The sequence below is a fragment of the Mustelus asterias genome, chromosome 22 (genome assembly GCF_964213995.1).
Source record: "Mustelus asterias chromosome 22, sMusAst1.hap1.1, whole genome shotgun sequence".
Classification (NCBI taxonomy): domain Eukaryota; kingdom Metazoa; phylum Chordata; class Chondrichthyes; order Carcharhiniformes; family Triakidae; genus Mustelus; species Mustelus asterias.
This window is the reverse complement of record NC_135822.1, coordinates 60,307,139-60,327,345: the sequence shown is the minus strand read 5'-3', so window position 1 is coordinate 60,327,345 and position 20,207 is coordinate 60,307,139. Positions and strand designations below refer to the sequence as shown.

The 20,207-nt window shown below is 45.2% G+C and overlaps 1 protein-coding gene across 1 annotated transcript in view; it reads left to right on the top strand.

Annotated features, from left to right (window-relative positions):
* The window catches only part of LOC144509710 (electrogenic sodium bicarbonate cotransporter 4-like), a 107,425-nt gene that overhangs the window by 60,964 nt on the left and 26,254 nt on the right, over positions 1-20,207 (top strand). Inside the window, exons 14-19 of the mRNA XM_078238491.1 lie at positions 500-633; positions 2,631-2,902; positions 8,097-8,158; positions 9,744-9,944; positions 11,359-11,472; positions 16,580-16,741. Of these exons, the coding sequence (XP_078094617.1) occupies positions 500-633; positions 2,631-2,902; positions 8,097-8,158; positions 9,744-9,944; positions 11,359-11,472; positions 16,580-16,741 (945 nt within the window). The remainder of the gene's footprint in view (positions 1-499; positions 634-2,630; positions 2,903-8,096; positions 8,159-9,743; positions 9,945-11,358; positions 11,473-16,579; positions 16,742-20,207) is intronic.

Genomic DNA, 20,207 nt, shown 5'->3' with positions numbered 1-20,207 from the left:
GTTCATGCCAGCAGGATTTTCCCATTCCGCTGCAATGAACGGAGAATTGTCTGGGTGCCAAATTCTCCGACCTCTCTGCAGCGGAAGCGTGGCATAAACGGCCGGTAAGGTCACGCTCAAAGAGTTAGCACCAAGTGAAATAGAATTCCGGGTCAGGCAAGAGTTGATAGTAAAAGCCAGGATTATTGTGAAAATAAATGTATGTTGTCGGGATGGCTGGAGGCTGGATCTGGAAGGGTGATTAGCACGGGCCAAATGGTTTCCTCAACTAAATCTATCAGGTGACCTTGTGGATGAATGTATCATTCCCGTTTACTTTGTACAACATGAACAGCAGCGACAATAACATAACCAGACGTCACACTACGTGATGAAGTGTGTTGAGCCAGATTAGTTTCAGCATTGGCAACGAGTTGATAATCCTCCGTTACATTGAATTCAATTGCAGCCTAATGACTCCTACTTCAGTCTAACAGACTGTTTTGTCTTTCACAAACAGGGTGTAATTGAAAGTTTTCTGGGCACAGCGTTCACGGGCACTGTGTTCTGTTTATTTGGTGGACAACCTCTCACCATCCTGAGTAGCACAGGTCCAATCCTCATCTTTGAAAAGCTTCTGTTTGACTTCAGCAAGTGAGTATTTTGGTCACTTAAACATTAGTGTCCACAGTGAAGGGGAAAGTCTGTCATTGTAATTTCCTCATTGCCAAGGGGAGTCGCTGGAATGTTAAGTCAGGATCTTATTTTAACAAAGCAGCAATTCTGAGGCAGGACTCCATCATTTCGGGGTATGTTGAACGTTTTGAGTTGGTGATCGGGCTGATGAGCTGGGATTTACTTGAGGAGTTGTTCTTCTCAAAATGGTATTTCAACGTAATGGTTATAATTTTAAACTGTTCTATCAAATGACCTTGAGAGAAAAAAAATGTAGATCTCACTATTTACAATGTTACTTTGCAACTCTAAGAGCATTGTTCTTCCGACAGAAGAACGACGCAATAGGTTGAGTTTTGCTGCAAAAATAATGGCCTGGCTAACAACTCTTACTGTTAACTACTGGACAGCAATTTGCAGCGAACATCCATGCACATTTAAATGCCAAAATCCAAAAGTTATGGTGGGAGATGTCCTACTACCATCTCAATGTCTTATTCACTGTCCAAATGTATTGAATGGGGTGAAGTGCTTGTATTTATGTCATAAATAGGGACTCACAATAAACAAATAAATACTCACATTGAAACAAAGTTTGAATTTGCTCCCCTTGACCAAGTTTGCTACCTTTCAATAGCCTGGCAGTGCTAATGCCAGGCAAGTACCGATATTTAACGACCTTTCGCTTGGGCGAGGCTCGTAAAATCCCGCCCAAGGCCCAACAGAGAATTCCGTTCTGTGAGGCGTGCCCGCCCCGATTCCAGGGTGGGTGTGGCGGTAAAATCCCAGCAAACCTCTCAGAAGATTTACTTCTACAATTGTTTGTGTAATGAAGTTATTTTTTTTCTCACTTATTTCTCATTTTTACCCCCTCTTTATGTGGCTTTGTCTACCTGATTTGACATTGAATTCACGATTCTAACTGACAATTCTTAGCTTAGATTCTGCACTGCTCATTAACCACTCTTCCATCTGATTGGTTAAAGAAGCACCCATTGTCTTACCCTTTCCCAGATGCCCAGTGGAGGCTTTTTGACCGGTTGGCAGATTGGTTTAGACCAACTTCATAGATCATAGAATCCCTACAGTGCAGAAGGAGGCCATTCAACCCATTGAGTCTGTACCAACCACAATCCCACCCAGGCTCTTTTCCCGTAACCCCATGCATTTACCCTACTAATCCCCCTGACAATAGGGTCAATTTAACATGGCCAATCCACCTAACCTACACATCTTTGGACTGTGGGAGGAAACTGGAGCACTCGGAGGAACCCACACAACCACAATGTGCAAACTCCTCACAAAGAATGACCTAAGGCCGGAATTGAACCTGGGATTCTGGCGCTGTGAAGCAGCTGTACTAACCACATGCCCGCCCTATACAACTTAACCCACATAACTGGATCGCAACCTCAATCACACGTTAGTTAACCTAAAGGACTTGTCGCTGGCAGAGAGGTGCTTGTCCATGACTTTGCATTTGCCATGTTTTCATTTAAAACACCCAAAATTTTGGACTGTGCCTTAGAACAGCCATTTGAATGCCATTTGCCTTTTCAAAAACATTTAGCGGTAAGATGTGGGCAGTGCAGAATAGCTCATAATTATTGCCCATCCCTGGCTGCCCTGAACTTGCTTGCAAGGCAACTTGAGAGGCAACTGAGCATCACAGCATGGTTATGGGCAAGTGACAGGTTAGGTCGATCGATTCCCTTCCCTGAAGGAGATTTGGGGAACTTGCTGGACTTTTATGACAATCCAGCAACCTCATGGTCAGTTGCTTCCAGTGCCAACACCAGTGGAAATGGAATTTTGATTTCCATCAATGGTACTACAAATAATTTACTTTTAACTCACTCACCAGACAACAACATCCCCATAGGCATTAGTCTGTCACAATTGCACTCAACATGTAGTGCTTACAACCTACTTAAGCCTTGTAACATTCACTCTAAAGGGACCTATCTCTCTTGCAGAGGTAACGATTTGGACTACCTTGAATTCCGTCTCTGGATTGGTCTCCATTCTGCCCTTCAGTGCCTTCTTCTTGTTGCCACGGATGCCAGCTTCATCATTAAGTACATCACCCGTTTTACAGAGGAAGGCTTCTCCATGCTCATCAGCCTCATCTTCATCTATGATGCCATCAAAAAAATAATCGGGGCCTTCAAATACTACCCCATCAATTCTGGCTACAAACCAGACTATGTGACCACTTACAAGTGTGAGTGCGCGGCTCCAGATTCAGGTGAGTCCGCCGTTAACTCGGTCAAGAAGGAAGACATTTGAGTTGCACTGCCTTAACATCAAAACTAGTTCACATCCTCCTTCAGAATTTCATACTTCCATTTCTACTCCTTGCTCATTTCTGTTCGAGATTAACCTGAAGTAGACAATTTTTCAAACACTTGGCCGAAATTTTCCAGCCCTTCCAGCCAAAGGGATCTTCTCGCCGATGATGAATTTTGTTTTAGAAGTTTTTATCTATTAGCGTCACAAGTAGGCTTACATTAACACTGCAATGAAGTTACTGTGAAAATCCCCGAGTCACCACACTCTGGCGCCTGTTCGGGTACACTGAGGGAGAATTTAGCATGGCCAATGCACCTAACCAGCATGTCTTTCGGGCTGTCGGGGGGAAACTGGAGCACCCGGAGGAAACCTACGCAGACACGGGGAGAATGTGCAGACTCCGGACAGACAGTGACCCAAGCCAGGAATCGAACCCAGGTCCCTGGCGCAGTGAGGCAACAGTGCTAACCACTGTGCCACCGTGCTGCCCAACCATCCCCCTGCAGCAATTTCCCTGGAAGTGGAGTGTATGGGAGACACAAAACCCCGTAGACATCTGGTCGTGCCGCTGGCTAATAAATGGGTCACGGGGGAGGAGGGGAATGGAAAATCCCACCTGATTTTATGTCCATTAAGGCTAGAGGATCCCAATTACTTCAATTATTGTGCATCAGTAAATATATAATCAATAGGAACCACCCACCTACTCAGTTCCCAGAGGGTGGGCAGGGTGTTTAATTGGGCCTAAAGTGTTTTCACACTTGCAGAATTCCCACATCTACCCCTGCGTACAAGAGATCCTTGAAAGGTGCTGATGCAGAGACTGCATCACTGTCCAGCTGGTATCCTGAAAGTACTGCATCAGCAAGAGCTTCAGTTAACACCAAGGTATGTCCACAGACAGAGGTGAAAGTTGTGACTCTCACACAACTGTTCACACACCTGAGTCAACATTGAATCCAAGAGTTGGGGCGTCTTGTTGAAGTTGTACAAGACATTAATAAGGCCACACTTGGAATATTGTGTACAGTTCTGGTCACCCTGTTATAGAAAGGATATTATTAAACTAGAAAGAGTGCAGAAAAGGTTTACTAGGATGCTACCGGGACTTGATGATTTGAGTTATAAGGAGAGGCTGGATAGACTGGGACTTCTTTTTCTGGAGCGTCGGAGGCTGAGGGGAGATCTTATGGAGATCTATAAAATAATGAGGGGCACAGATCAGCTAGATAGTCAACATCTTTTCCCAAAGGTAGGGGAGTCTAAAACTAGAGGACATAGGTTTAAGGTGAGAGGGGAGAGATACAAAAGGATCCAGAGTGGCAATTTTTTCACTCAGAAGGTCGTGAGTGTCTGGAACGAGCTGCCAGAAGTGGTAGTCGAGGCGGGTATAATTTTGTCTTTTAAAAAGCGTTTAGGCAGTTACATGGATAAGATGGTTATGGAGGAATATGGGCAAAAAGTGGGAAATTGGGACTAGATTAGTGGTTAAAAAAAAGGGCGGTATAGACAAGTTGGGCCAAAGGGCCCATTTCCATTGCTGCAAACCTCTATAACTCTAATATTCTGAAATATTAGGGTAATAATATATGGAGTGGAAGCGACCAGAGCAGCAGCCAAGAGAAACAGGACTGCTCTGGCCTGAAGCTTTTTTTTTAATATTAGGAAGACAACTTCTGCGGGTCACTGGGAATCATTTATCTCAAAATGTTTATTCTTCAAATGGACATGTTGTTGTCAACGACTGTTAATGTGACTTTTGTAACTGATTATTTACTATCTTTTTATCTGCTGCAAACTCTGGCTACTGTCAATCCTGGGTAAGTATCTTCAAGAAAACCCTCTTAAGTCCTGTCAGTCTTTTCTTTCCTCACACTATCTCTGACCATTTGGATAAGATCTGGGATGGAAACTGCTCGCATTTACCTTTCGTTTGATGATGTTTGATGGTACGGGGACTCCTGCCTCTTAAAACAAGTGTTGGGACTGCAGAAACTCTCTATTAAAATTTGTTGTGGATAAATCTCTCTCCCTAACCCTTCCCATTTACAGTTTGCACATTGGGAGTCTAGCTATTCTGAATCACAAAGAAACCATGCATCAATTAAGTGGCATCGTTCTCTTGAGGAAGAACGCGCCCTTATTGTCGTGCAGATTGCTGTTTAGATTGCCATAGAAACAGGAGTAAATTATTCAGCCCCTCGAGCCTATTCCCCCTTCCAATGAGATCATGGCTGACCTGTATCCTTATTCCATTTACCTACATTGATTCCACATCCTTTGGTATCATTTGCTGGCAAAAAAAGCGATCGACCTCATATTTGAAATGATCAATTGACCTAACATCTGCTGGGTTTGATGAGAGACAGTCCCCACACTTCTACAATGCTTTGAGTGTACAAGTGTTTCCTAATTTCTCTCCGCATTGGCCTGGCTCTGATGTTGAGTTTATGACCTCTTGTCCTAGATTCCCCTACCAGCAGCAAAAGGTTTTTTTTAATCTACCCTATCAACTCCTTTTAGAATCCAAAAATCATCAATCGAATCACCCCAATATATTTTCTTTTCTGGAGCATCCAAGCCTAGTTTAACTCTCTTTAAAGTTTTTTTATTAGTGTCACAAGTAGGCTTACATTCACACTGCAATGAAGTTACTGTGAAAATTCCCGCGTCGTCACATTCTGGCACCTGTTCGGGTTACACTGAGGGAGAATTTAGCATCTAACCAGCACATCTTTCGGACTGTGGGAGGAAACCGGAGCACCCGGAGGAAACCCACGCAGACACGGGGATAAAGTCCAGACTCAACACAAACAGTGACCCAAACCGGGAATCAAACTCAGTTCCCTGGAGCTGTGGGGCAGCAGCGCTAACCACTGTGTTTCATAATCTAATCCAGTTGACATCCTGGTGAATGTGTGTCAGAGTCCTTTATGGCAATTTAAACATCATAAGAAGTGCATTTCAAAGCAGTATATGAGACAAAAAAATAACGACTGATTCCAAATTCACTGAGATGGGTTTTCACACTTGGGGAACTATTTTAAATGTGGACAAACTGAACTGGTTGTACAATTACCAATCTATGGGCATTCCATGGGTTATTGAAATGCCTCAATTGATAATTATTTGAGGGTCATTTAATTGAGGGTAGGAATTTCAAAAGAAGGGTGGTTTTATGTTCACACTTCTACATAGTGCCTTCTCTTTTCAAGCCCAAGCTAGCCCTATGTTGTGGGTTCTCCAGGGCTATCTCTATGGATAGCAACAGTAAATGTACGATTTCCAAGTTGAACTGCAGAACATTAAGGAAATAATCCTCACTGAGACCTTTAGTGAATCAACAGTTTGTTCCAATCAATGGACAAGTTTTTGCTTCCACTGCAAGTAATATGAATCAGATTTAAACAGGATGCTTACTCAAGGACAATTGGGGCGCGATTCTCAAGGGGGCACCTTGGCACAGCCCACCGGGCATGGGGCAGAGCCAAGGAGATGGGGCATATGGGGGCAGCGGCTGGGGCCTGATGAGGTGGGGCCTTGGGGTCAATTGGTGGGGGTGGGAGGTCCCACTCTGCCATTGGGATCGGTGGGGGGGGGGGGGGGGGGGGGGGCAGGAGGGAGGCCAGTGATCAGAGCGGGCTGGGGGTAGGGAAGAGTTAGCTGGGGGCGGGGGGATCTGCCTCCAGGGGTGGTAGGCGTTAGGGGGGGGGGGGAGCGTCACTGCCTGGGAGCGTGGGGAGGGGGGCTGGAGATTGGGGCAGGCTGGGATGGGTGTCCCAGGCTGGCCAGCGAATCGAACTGGCCAGCAAACAGGGAGACTGACAGTTCGGGGCCACTGTGCATGCGCAGGGACCCGCTGATTTCAGCCTCTCCAGAGGGAATAGGCCCCGCCCCCTGAAACTTAATGATGTTCACACTGGTGCCCTCTGCATTGCACAGAGTGTGGGAGGTTCTAGTCTGAACTCCCACTGAAAAAAACAGTGAATTACTCTCATTTTCCCAACAAATTAATTCGACACTGAGCATTTTTTGGGGAGAATTCTGCCCATGGCTTTTAAATCCATATAAGATTAAAGAAAAATTCAACTGCTTATTACAACCAGGTGGATAATATATTTTGTTTTGTGCGGAATACTCCTTTGAACTACATCTAAAACAAAAAAAACAGTTCAACATTTCGACTGTGAGATTCATCAATTATTTAAGCTTCTCAGAGTATTCAGTTCCAAGTAATGCAGATATTCACCCTTTTTCCAAGTTATTTAAATGTGATACTAGCGCTTGCAGAGTCTGATCTACAGGGTTGAGAGAGCAGATGGGACCTCAGTTTAATAAATCATTCCAAAGACAGCACCTCCCACAGTGTAGCACTACCTCAGTGCTGCACTGGAGTGTCAGCCTGGAGGTTTAGGCACAAGTTCTGCAGTGGGATTTGAATCCAGGAACCTTTTGACTCTGAGGCTAAACTGCTACCCACTGGGCTACAGCTGATGGTGTTATCGTGACCTCAAGACACAAAGAGGGAGGATGGAAAGTAAGACAACTTGCAAACTTCTGGGGGAGGTGATGGTCCAGTGGTCTTATCGCTACACTATAAATCCAAAATGCAGCTAATGTTCTGGGGACCCGGGTTCGAATCCCGCCACGGCAGGTGGTGGAATTTGAATTCAATAAAAGAAATCTGGAATTAAGAATCTACTGATGACCACATAGCCATGTGGTTGACTCGCAATTGCCCCCGGGCAACTTGGGATGGGCAATAAATGCTGGCCCAGCCAGCGACACCCATGTTCCATGAATGAATAAAAACAAAGAGGGAGGATGGAACATAAGACAACTTGCAGGCTTCTGTTTATGAATGAGTTACGTGGACTGTTAGGTATCAATCCTCAATTTCCTTTAGTCTGAGTGGCAGCAAAGTCAAACATTTTGCTGATTTGGAAAGGAAGGGAAGAAAATGGTGGGTTGTCATCTCCGCTGCCAGAGGTCAGGTTTTGAGTTTTGTAGTAGATTGGTTGTTTGTGTTATTGGTTGCGATGAATTACGATGCCACCCCCATCAAGGGGAAGGAAGTTTCAACCTCAATAAAGGTTGTAAGGCTGAGATTTTGCTACTGACACTGAACACGCTATTCTGTTACCTCACAGTGACTACAACTTTCTTCAATGCTTCAGATTCACCATCTCTGAACAACACTAACATTTCTTTGGTAAGTTTTTCATTTCCATCATTTGACTGCCATCATTCTTCATTTCAGTTCAAGCTGTTGTCTCTATCAGCAGGTAGGACGGGGTGGTTTGCACAATGCCAGAAAATGCTGGAACGAGGAAAAGTATAGGGCGGGATTTTTGCTCCCCCTCCGGTGGCGTGTTTTCCGATGGTGGATTGCCATTGATCGTCAGTGAGATTTTCCAGCCCCACCGATGTCCATGGAGTTTTGTGTGGCTTGCCTGTCACACCACCAGAGAACCCGCCGTGGGGATTGCCTCTGGCAACACGAGATGATCCCGCCAGCGGGAAGGTCCAGAAATTCCCGCCCATATTCTCTCTCTCACAACCCAAACTCTCCTCCTTCTTGCAACTGGGTGGAAATTTCTGTAACCACAAAAGCACCTCGCAAACGCTTGTCCTCAAATGTTCAGGGCAGCAGACAGCATTCTTAGACTTAGAAATGTGTAACCACTCCTCCATTGCCACTAAAGTTTAAAGTTTATTTATTAGTGTCTCAAGTAGGCTTACATTAACACTGCAATGAAGTTACTGTGAAAATCCCCTAGTCGCCACAGTCCGGTGCCTGTTCGGGTTCACTAAGGGAGAATTTAGCATGGTCAATGCACCTAATCAGCACGTCTTTCAGACTGTGGGAGGAAACCCACGCAGACACGGGGAGAACGTACAATCTCCACACAGACAATCAAACCCGGGCCCCTGGTGCTGTGAGGCAGCAGTGCTAACCACTGTGCCACCATGCCGCCCCACTATCCTAGCTCAGTTTACTAGGTCAGTATCCTGGTAGTTCCTATAAAACAGCACTGTGAAAGAAGCACTTTCACAACACAGTCTGTGAAGGACTATCATCACTAGGAAAGGTCAATAAACTCTGGCCTCATCAGTGACACTCACACCCTAAGAATGAATTTTAAGAAAACTCAATGCCAACAGGAGATAACACTTCAACACATCTATGCCAAAGTTGAGATATCAACCATTTGCTTCAATTTTCTAGCAGCTTGGGAGGAGTAACTGATCCAGATGGTGCCAGAGAAATTTAGTTTTTTCGCTGAGTACAAATGCCCAAATTCCACATCTTCTTCAATGTGGTGTCATAGGATCTTTTATATCCAAAGTATTGTTGATAAACCCTTGTCATCCATGATCTTATTATGGATTATCACATTGAACTATGACCTTTACAGAGATATGGAGTGATGTCACCTTTCCCCTTAACAACGCCATCCCAACTTAGTTATATTTTCCACTGTTTAACCTACTCAAACCAGCTGTGGCATGCCAGTCGTGTTAGCAATTGCATATGGGGATGAGGATGTTTTGATGTGTCTCTGAAAGATTAGTCGCAGTGTAGCCCTCGCCTGTAAATCACACCTTTCTCTAATCATATGGCAACGTTTTCTTTGGGCGATAGACAAGGGGAGGTTGCACTGCTTGTCTTGTATTGTAGCTTAGAAGCTCCCTGTTTAAGTGACAGCAGTTTGAGTCTTTATACAGAGCCAGATAATGCATTCTCAGATGAGGGTTTTCTTCAAGAATCTTTATTTTCCTCTTTCTTTCCCAAGTACAATGTTGTCAATGCAACAGCACTGGACTGGAGTCAACTCAGCAAAAAGGAATGCTTCACATATGGTGGCAAGCTGGTTGGAAAGTCCTGCAAGTACATTCCAGACCTAGCCCTAATGTCTTTCATCCTCTTTTTTGGCACCTACTCCATGACTGTGACCCTCAAGAAATTCAAGTTTAGTGGCTATTTTCCTACCAAGGTAAGTGTTCGACTGAAACACCTCTGGATTTTGAACCAAGTTCATAATAGAATGACCTGTTTCTAACTTGGGCCACTGTTCTCCTAGATCTTCTGAGAAAGGCAGGCTCTATGCTCCCAAGCTCTTCCCTCAACCCAATGGCCTGTGAGATCCAGGCACCTCTCCATAAAGGCAGTCACTTAGTACAGAGCCATGAATCGGCATCTGTCTATCTGTGCAAGCCAGCCAACATGATAAGAATCATGGGGTCTTGCAGATTATTAACAGGTACAGGCAGGGCAACAGAATTGTCCACTGGGTGAAAAGAACCTTGCTGACAAGTACAAAGTCAGATTTGTTGAACATTATTGAAGTTACTTCAAAAGTGCAGAATGTGCATTTATAGTCCATGCTTAAATGGTGTTCATTTTGATTTCGTTTTCCCCAAATTTCAGAGAAGGTTCAAACAAGTAATGTTTCAGTTGACAATCTGATGACATTTGCCAGCCTATTTCCCACTGACCTTTCCAAGTGCGCTGCTTGCCGTCCTCAAGTTAAACGCTGATAAGCAGTTACAGAGCTGGCAAGATATCTCTGTTCACAAAATGAAACAGAGCACAAACACCAAATTTCAAAGTCTTCTTTGATTCCAGACACGATTCATAACTGAACTGTCGGCAACGTAACAAATGCAAAGGCTGCCAGTCATGTTAGCAATTGCATGTGGACTGGCACATGGGAATCATAGAAACCCTACAGTGCAGAAGGAGACCATTCGGCCCATTGAGTCCTACTCAAAACCCATCCGCGTAACTCCACGTATTTACCCTATTAATCCCCCTGACACTAAGGGGCAATTTATCATGGCCAATCCACCTAACCTGCACATTTTTGGAGTGTGGGAGGAAACCGGAGCACCCGGAGGAAACCCACGCAGACACGGGGAGAATGTGCAAACTCCACACACACAGTGACCCGAGGCCAGAATTGAACCCGGGTCCCTGGTGCTGTGAGGCAGCAGTGTTAACCAGTGTAGCCACCGCGCCGCCCCTTAAAATTCCACCACCTGCCATGGCGGGATTCAAACCCGTGTCCCTGGAACAAGTCTAGATAATACCACGAGGCCATCACCTCCCCTCCCCAAGGAATGTCCTTTCGCTGTTCGATTCAGGTCAGTGAAGCATGGACTAGCTATAGAGACTAGTTATTTTTCAAGCCTTGAAATTTTCGATAAAAATCCATAAATTTGGTAATTCAAATGTTGAGTCTGCCTATGTCACTGCTCCTCCTCCCTAATTGTAGCCTTGTAGTGTAGGCAAAGATTATTATTCCTCAACACTGTACCTGCACTTGTGACCCTGAGCCTGCGTACATGTACCGCCTTCCCTGCTTGCCTCCTTCCCCCATGTATACTCATCCCTTTATTTTCTATTAGATCCGAGGACTGATAACTGACTTTTCCACGGTGATCTCAATTCTTGTTTTCTGTGGAATCGATGCCGCAGTTGGATTGGATACACCCAAACTGCATGTTCCCAGTGAAATCAAGGTCTGAATAGAATTTGGCTATTTCATATCACTAGCTGTTTTCCTGTTGCTCTGCGTAGTTTCGAACGCATGCTCCCAACTTTGTTTGAATCTAAAGTGCACACACTATCACCTTGAATGAATGTCTGTCTTTCTCTTTGGGTTGCTGGTTTACATTAGTTTCCCAGTCATGAAAGCCAAACCTTCAGTTATTCACCAAGGCAATTTCTCTTCTCCTTACTGTCCAGCTCAATCACTTGCATCCCCCATCAGAGAAACATTTTTCATACACCATAATTATCCCCTGGATCTTCTCTCTGGCACAATGGCGGTAATGGGGGTGAAGGAGGATGGTCAAAATAGATAGCTTTGGGCTGGCACCTACTTCAGCTTTCTCTGCTCTGCCATAAAAGTAGCTCACCGCGGCACTGGAGCTGACACTGGTTAAGCAACTCATTACAGAGTATTGTTTTTTTTAAAGTTTATTTATTAGTGTCACATGTAGGCTTACAGTAACACTGCAATGAAGTTACTGTGAAAATCCCCCAGTCGCCACACTCCGGCACCTGTTCGGGTTACACTGAGGGAGAATTTAGCAGCACGTCTTTTGAACTGTGGAAGGAAACCGGAGCACCTGGAGGAAACCCACGCAGACACAGGGAGAACGTGCAGACTCCGCACAGTGACCCAAGCTGGGAATTGAACCCGGGTCCCTGGCACTGTGACGCAGCAGTGCTAACCACTATGCCACCTGAGACCTGAAATTGCCAGTCTCCTGTGCAGGTAAAATTATAAATTATCGAATCCGAATTGTGCAGAAGGAGGCCTTTCGGCCCATCGAGTCTGCACCAACAACGATCCTACCCAGGCTCTGTCTCTGTAACCTCCACGTATTTACCCTGTTGATCCCCCTGACAGTAAGGGGCAATTTACCATGACCAACCCACCTAACCTGCACATCTTTGGACACTAAGGGCCAATCCATCTAACCAGCATGTATTTGGACTGTGGGAGGAAACCAGAGCACCCGGAGGAAACCCACACAGACATGGAGAGAATGTGCAAACTCCACACAGACAGTGACCCAAGGCCAGAATTGAACCTGGGTCCCTGGCACTGTGAGGCAGCAGTGCTAACCACTGTGCCACCATCTCTTGCCACCATTCTTCATGGCAAAAAGGCATCTCGCTAACGGCACAAGAACGCTAACACCAGTTAAGCAGCTCATCACAGAGCATTGAGACCTGAAATTGTTGGTCTCTCGTGCAGGTCAAATGTGGCAAATGTAACACCCTGCTCGTGAGGACAATCTAACCGGGAAAGAATACATTTTTGTTTTTCCTACAGGGCAATTCATCGAAGTCCCTATTCACTTCACTCGCTGTTTCACCTCAACTCACTCATCCAGTGGGATGCAGCGACGGAGTTGACCAATAGGGCGTGAATAAGAGGGACTTTCAGTTAATTCAGCGAGTTAACATGGGTCAAATCAATTTTCTCATTCCGTCTTGATGCACTCTGTAAATCAGCAACTCAAGGATGTTTTCTCTCCCAAAATGTATCTTCAGGGCTTGTTTTCTTTAAGCACAATAGCCATCATGATTACCAGATCTTGGAGTAACTTGGGAAGACTTGACTTTCCTCGAACCAATGTTGAAAGTACTTATTTTAATATTTCCTCTTTCTTTTTCTCATTAATTCTTATTCTCTTCTCATGTGATACCTCACCTTTTGCCATCTGTTCTGTGGGTCTGTCTTAGCTCCGGAAACTTATCAGTGACTTTTCTATCTTCACGTCTATTCTGATTTTTGTTGGGATTGATTTACTTTTTGGACTGAACACTCCTAAACTTCGAGTGCCTACTGAGCTGAAGGTAAATCCCAAGAGCCTTTTTTTTCACAGTTACAAGTTGATAAATCCAATAATTAGGAAATGCTTTGAGTGGTGTACTGTCACACTGTCCTGCAATGTGTGAGACCTTGGAATAGAAGAATCATAGAACCTCTAGCTAGAATACAAGAGCAGGGATGTACTTCTGAGGCTGTATAAGGCTCTGGTCAGACCCCATTTGGAGTATTGTGAGCAGTTTTCGGCCCCATATCTAAGGAAGGATGTGCTGGCCTTGGAAAGGGTCCAGAGGAGGTTCACAAGAATGATCCCTGGAATGAAGAGCTTGTCTATTGAGGAACGGTTGAGGACTCTGGGTCTGTACTCGTTGGAGTATAGATGGATGAGGGGGGATCTTATTGAGACTTACAGGATACTGCAAGGCATGGATAGAGTGGACGTGGAGAGGATATTTCCACTAGTAGGAAAAACTATAACCAGAGGGCACAACCTCAGACTAAAGGGACGATCCTTTAAAACAGAGATGAGGAGGAATTTCTTCAGCCAGAGATTGGTGAATCTGTGGAACTCTTTGCCGCAGAAGGCTGTGGAGGCCGGGTCATTGAGTGTCTTTAAGACAGAGATAGATAGGTTCTTGATTAATAAGGGGATCAGGGGTTATGGGGAAAAGGCAGAGAATGGGGATGAGAAAAAAAAAATTAGCCATGATTGAATGGTGGAGCAGATTCGATGGGCCGAGTGGCCTAATTCTGCTCCTATGTATTATGGTGCAAAAGGAGACCATTCAGCCCATTGAGTCCAGTCCCCCCTGGGCACTATCCCCATAACACCAGGTATTTACCCTGCTAATCTCCCCTGACACTAAGGGGCAATTTACCTAACCCGCACAGCTTTGGACTGTGGGAGGAAACCGGAGCACCTGAAGGAAACCCACACAGACACAGGGAGAACGTGCAAATTCCACACAGACAGTCACCCGAGGCTAGAATCGAACCCGGGTCCCTGATGCTGTGAGGCAGCAGTGCTAACCACTGTGCCACCGTTCCACCTTGTTCAAATCAAATCTTCAATGGTGAGATTGATGTCCGCTCCATGATGATTATTTTAACTAATTCTTGATTTACATTTCAATAGCAGAGTAAACAATTGCTCTTACTTTCACAGAATTTCTTTTTTTTAAAAGTTTATTTATTAGTCATAAGTAAGGCTTATATTAACACTGCAATGAAGTTACTGTGAAATCCCCTAGTCGTCACACTCCGGCACCTGTTCGGGTCAATGTACCTAACTTTAAATTTCACTGGCTTTTAGAATGTCTGATGCCTAAAATAGTAATTAGATCCTGGCAAAAACAAACCATTCAGTGGAGTTTGGATTCTATGCAAATAGTTTATCTTTATTCTGTATCTAACCCAGTGGTTCCCAACCAGTGAGCCGTGGCACACTAGTGTGCTCTGAAGACCACCCCCCCCCACCCCCCCGCCACCCCCCCCCCCCCCCCCCACCCCCCCGCCACCCCCCCCCCCCCCCCCCCAAGTGTGCCGTGAAAAAAGATTGAAAATGATTCAAAATTCATGTAATTAAACTAAAACTAACCTTCATCTTCAGCTCTGAGGTTGGCATGTCCAAGACCAGATGAAGCTTGGGTGCATGTGCTGACTGGGAATGAGCCACACATGTTTGGTTTAGATTTTTTCTGTCGGTCAGGCTCCTGTACATGGCCAATGGGACTTGGAGCTAAAGACAAAGGTCCCATGGGTGGGATTGTGGTTGGTATAGACTCGATGGGCCGAATGACCTCCTTTTGCACTGTTGGGATTCTATGATTCTAAGTGAGAGAGAGACAGGAAGAGGTTAGAAAAAAAAACAGGTGAGAGGGCAGGGAGAAGTTAAAAATGAAGTTACCGGTCAGGGAAAAAGACAGAAAAACAGGAGGTGTGCCTCAAATTCTTTTTACAGTATAGAGGTGTACCCTATCTTATTAAAGTTTGGGAACCACTGGTCTAACCCAAAGCCACATTCGATAACATTCAAACTGGAAATTATCAAGCGGTTGTGTTCCATTGCCTAACAATGACAATCAGCATCTTAAGTGCACAAGGATTTAAATGTGAAAACAAATGCAATTCTATTTAGAAACAATTTTCATCTCAAATCTACCACGTGAGGTTAGCCATTTTCTAACTTCAAAGAAGACTGTCCAGATTTTGTTTGGAAAATTAGTTTGTTCTTTTCAGCCCTATACATTTTCCACTGGAAGCCATTTTGCTCCTTTATCTGATTTTTTTTGAGGTACCAGTTTGGCACTGTGGTTAACAGTGAGGTTGAGTGTCTTGGGTTACAGGAAGATATCGACGAGATGGTCAGATGGGCGGATAAGTGGCAGATGGAATTTAACCCTGAAAAGCGTGAGGTGATGCACTTTGGAAGGAGTAATTTGACAAGGAAGTATACAGTGAAAGGTCTGACACTGGGAAGTTCCAAAGAACAAAGGGACTTTGGCGAGTTTGTCCATAGATCTCTGAAGGTGGAAAGGCAGGTTAATAGGGTGGTGAAAAAGGCATATGGCTCACTCGCCTTTATCAATCGGGGTATAGATTACAAAAGCAGACAGGTCATGTTGGAGTTGTATTGAACTTTGGTGAGGCCACAGCTGGAGCATTGTATGCAGTTCTGGTCGCCACATTATAGGAAGGATGTGATTGCACTGGAGGGGGTGCAGAGGAGATTTACCAGGATGAAACATTTAAGTTATGAAGAGAGGTTGGGTTGTTTTCGTTGGAGCAGAGAAGACTGAGGGGTGACCTGATTGAGGTGTTCAAGATTATGAGGGGCATGGACAGGGTGGATAGGCAGCAGCTGTTCCCCTTAGTTGAAGGGTCAGTTACGAGGGGACACGAGTTAAAAGTGAGGGGTGGGAGGTTTAGGGGGGGGATTTGAGGAAAAACCTTTTTACTCAGAGGGTGGTAACGGTCTGTAATGCGCTGCCAGGGAGGGTGATGGAGGCGGGATGCCTCACATCCTTTAAAATGTACTTGGATGAGTGCTTGGCACGCCATGACATTCAAGGCTATGGCCAAGTGCTGGCAAGGTGGGATTAGGTGGGCAGGGGAATGTTTCAATGACCTCAGTACTTCGTTAGGCTTGCAAGATTTGTGTTGTTTTGCACTATCTCTAGAACCCCAGGCTGCGACAAATGTAAAATTATAAAACCCAAGATCACACTTGAAAAGCTTGTGCACTAACTCAATCACCGCCTTTTTCAAACTTCTCCCCACAGCCGACCCGTTCAGACCGAGGCTGGTTTGTTATTCCCTTCGGTAAAAACCCGTGGTGGATCTACCTTGCCAGTGCTTTACCAGCTCTTCTTGTCACCATTCTAATCTTCATGGATCAACAAATCACAGGGGTAATCGTGAACCGGAAGGAGCACAAATTGAAGGTAGGTGAGAGATTGATACCTAGTCAAGTAGGTTAGGTATCGATGCTTTGCTTCCTTAGCAATAGATAGTTAAGGGTAAGGAGTGTCACTATTTGAAAAGCAAATTACTGCGGATGCTGGAATCTGAAACCAAAAGAGAAAACGCTGGAAAATCTCGGCAGGTCTGGCAGCATCTCTAAGGAGAGAAAAGAGCTGACGTTTCGAGTCCAGATGACCCTTTGTCAAAGCTGCAAAGGGCTTTGACAAAGGGTCATCTGGACGCGAAACGTCAGCTCTTTTCTCTCCCTACAGATGCTGCCAGACCTGCTGAGATTTTCCAGCATTTTCTCTTTTGGTCACTATTCGAAACCTGTTCAGGAAACAGAAAGTTTTACAGTGTTATGCCAAGGCTGATTTAGATTGCTGGCAATTTGAGGATTTTTTGATTAAACTGGTAAATGTGCTGTTTCTGAAGTTTATCCCTACAGTGTTTCGCTGTTCATCAATCTGGGAATTTTGATAACCAGTCCTTCCGGATTGGCGTAGGTTCCTTGATGTAGCTCTCTCAGCTCAGAAAGCCTGTCTGCTTTCCTGCCTGCTCACCCCAGAGTTAAACCCACCTCTGTAACTTCTAGCCTGTTAAACCTTGGGTGCTTGGACTGCCAACACTCCCGCATCCATCTGGGATCCTACTTCAGGTCTCCAGCCTTGTGCCACCAAGGCTCCCTAATATCCCCCAGCCCAGTACTTGCTGTGAGCATCCATCACCAGTTTGGATGCCCGCGTACCTCCAGCTCCTACCTCCACCCATAATAACACAGGGAAACAAGGTTTTAATTTCTTAAACCTACAATGACAGTGTGCAAGTGTTTGGGAGGGGCTGTAGTTAAATCCGGTGCTGACTGCACAAACACTGTGCTTTGAAGAAGCTTATGAACTTGTGGTGGCACGGTGGCACAGTGGTTTGCACTGTTGCCTCCCAGCGCCAGGGACCCAAGTTTGATTCCCAGCTTGGGTCACCATCTATGTGGAGTTTGCACATTCTCCCCGTGTCTTCATGGGTTTCCTCCGGGTGCTCCGGTTTCTTCCCACCAGTCTGAAAGACGTGCTGGTTAAGTACATTGACCTGAATAGGCACCAGAGTATGGCGACTAGGGGAATTTCACAGTAACTTCATTGCAGTGTTAACGTAAACCTTACTTGTGACTAATAAATAAACTTTGCAATGTTGTTCCTTTGTTTAAGAAGGGTAGCAAGAATAATCCAGGTAATTACGGGCTGGAGGGCCTTACATCAGTGGTAGGGAAATTATTGGAGAGGATTCTGTGAGACAGGATTTATTCCCACTTGGAAATAAGTGGACATATTAGCGAGAGGCAACATGGTTTTGTGAAGGGAAGGTCGTGTCTCACTAACTTGATCAAGTTTTTCGAGGAAGTGACGAAGATGATTGATGAGGGTAGGGCAGTGGATGTTGTCTACATGGACTTCAGTAAGGCCTTTGACAAGGTCCCTCATGGCAGACTGGTGCAGAAGGTGAAGTTGCATGGGATCAGAGGTGAGCTGATAAGGTGGATACAAAACTGGTCAAAGAAGACAGAGGGGAGCAGTGGAAGGGTGTGTTTTTGAATGGTGGGCTGTGACAAGTGGCGTTCATCAGGGATCAGTGCTGTGACCTTTGCTATTTGTAAGATATATAAATGATTTGGAGGAAAATATAACTGGTTTGATTAGTAAGTTTGCAGACAGCACAAAGGTTGGTGGATTTGCGGTTAGCGATGAGGACCATCAGAGGATACAGGAGGATATAGATCAGTTGGAGACTTGGGCGGAGAAATGGCAGATGGATTTTAATCCGGACAAATGTGAGGTAATGCATTTTGGAAGGTCTAATACAGATAGGAAATATACAGTAAATGGCAGAACCCTTAAGAATATTGATAGGGAAAGGGATCTGGATGTACAAGTACACAGGTCACTGAAAGTGGCAATGCAGGTAGAGAAGGTAATCAAGAAGGCATACGGCATGCTTGCCTTCATTGGCTGGAGCATTGAGTGTAAAAATTGGCAAATCATGTTGCAGTTTTGTAGAACCTTAGTTCGGCCACACTTGGGATATAGTGTTCAATTCTGGTCGCCACACTATCAGAAGAATGTGGAGGCTTTGGAGAGGCTACAGAAAAGATTTACCAGGATGTTGCCCGGTATGGAGGGCATTAGCTATGAGGAGAGGTTAGAGAAACTTGATTTGTTCTCACTGGAACGACGGAGGTTGAGGGGCGACCTGATAGAAGTCTACAAGATTATGAGAGGCATGGACAGACTGGAGAGTCAGAAGCTTTTTCCCCCCCCAGAGTGGAAGAGTCAATTACTAGGGGGCATAGGTTTAAGGTGCGAGGGGCCATGTTTAAAGGAGATGTACGAGGTAGGTTTTTTTACACAGAGGGCAGTGGGTGCCTGGAACTCGCTGCAGGGGGAGGTAGTGGAAGCAGATACGATAGTGAGTTTTAAGGGGTGTCTGGACAAATACATGAATAGGATGGGAATAGAGGGATATGGTTCCCGGAAGGGTAGGGGGTTTTAGGTAAGTCGGGCAGCATGGTCGGTGCAGACTTGGAGGGCCGAAGGGCCTATTCCTGTACTGTAATTTTCTTTGTTCTTTGATCCAGGACAGACACAACACAATGGTTGTCTTCCATTTAATAAAAATCTCTTGACGTGAATAATCACACATTCTAAATTATTTTTACACCTTCACTTCTTTTTATGCACCAAAAAAAGATGGTCTGACTCAGAATAGGAGCAGATATTTTGTTTGCCAACCCCTCAATATTGACCAATTGGATTGGAGTTGGTATGGAAAGTGCACAACTCTCTCCCAGGGCAGAAATGTCAATTACTGGGGGACATAGGTTTAGACTAAAAGGGAGAAAGTTTAAAGGAGATGTGAGAGACAAGGTTTTTTGCATAGCGTGTGGTAAATGCCTAGAATGCCAGGGGAGGTGGTAGAAGGATATACAATGGCAACGTTTAAGAGGCAGCTTGACAAATACATGAATAGGCAAGGAATAGAGGAATTTTATTTATTTATTAGTGTCACAATTAGGCTTCCATTGCAATGAAGTTACTGTGAAAATCCCCTGGTCGCCACACTCCCACGCCTGTTCGGGTTACACTGAGGGAGAATTTAGCACCTAACCAGCACGTCTTTCGGACTCTGGGAGGAAACCGGAGCACCCGGAGTAAACCACGGGAGAACGTGCAGACTCCACACAGACAGTGATCCAAACCAGGAATTGAACCCAGGTCCCTGGCGCTGTGAGGTAGCAGTGGTAACCACTGTGCCACCATGCCAGTCCATATGGACTGCGTAGAGGCAAAAGGTCTTAGTTTAGAAGGGCATCATGTGTCAGCGCAAGCTTGGTGGGCCGAAGGGCCTGTTCATGTGCTGTACTGTTCTTTGTTCACATCAAGGCCAGTATAGAAG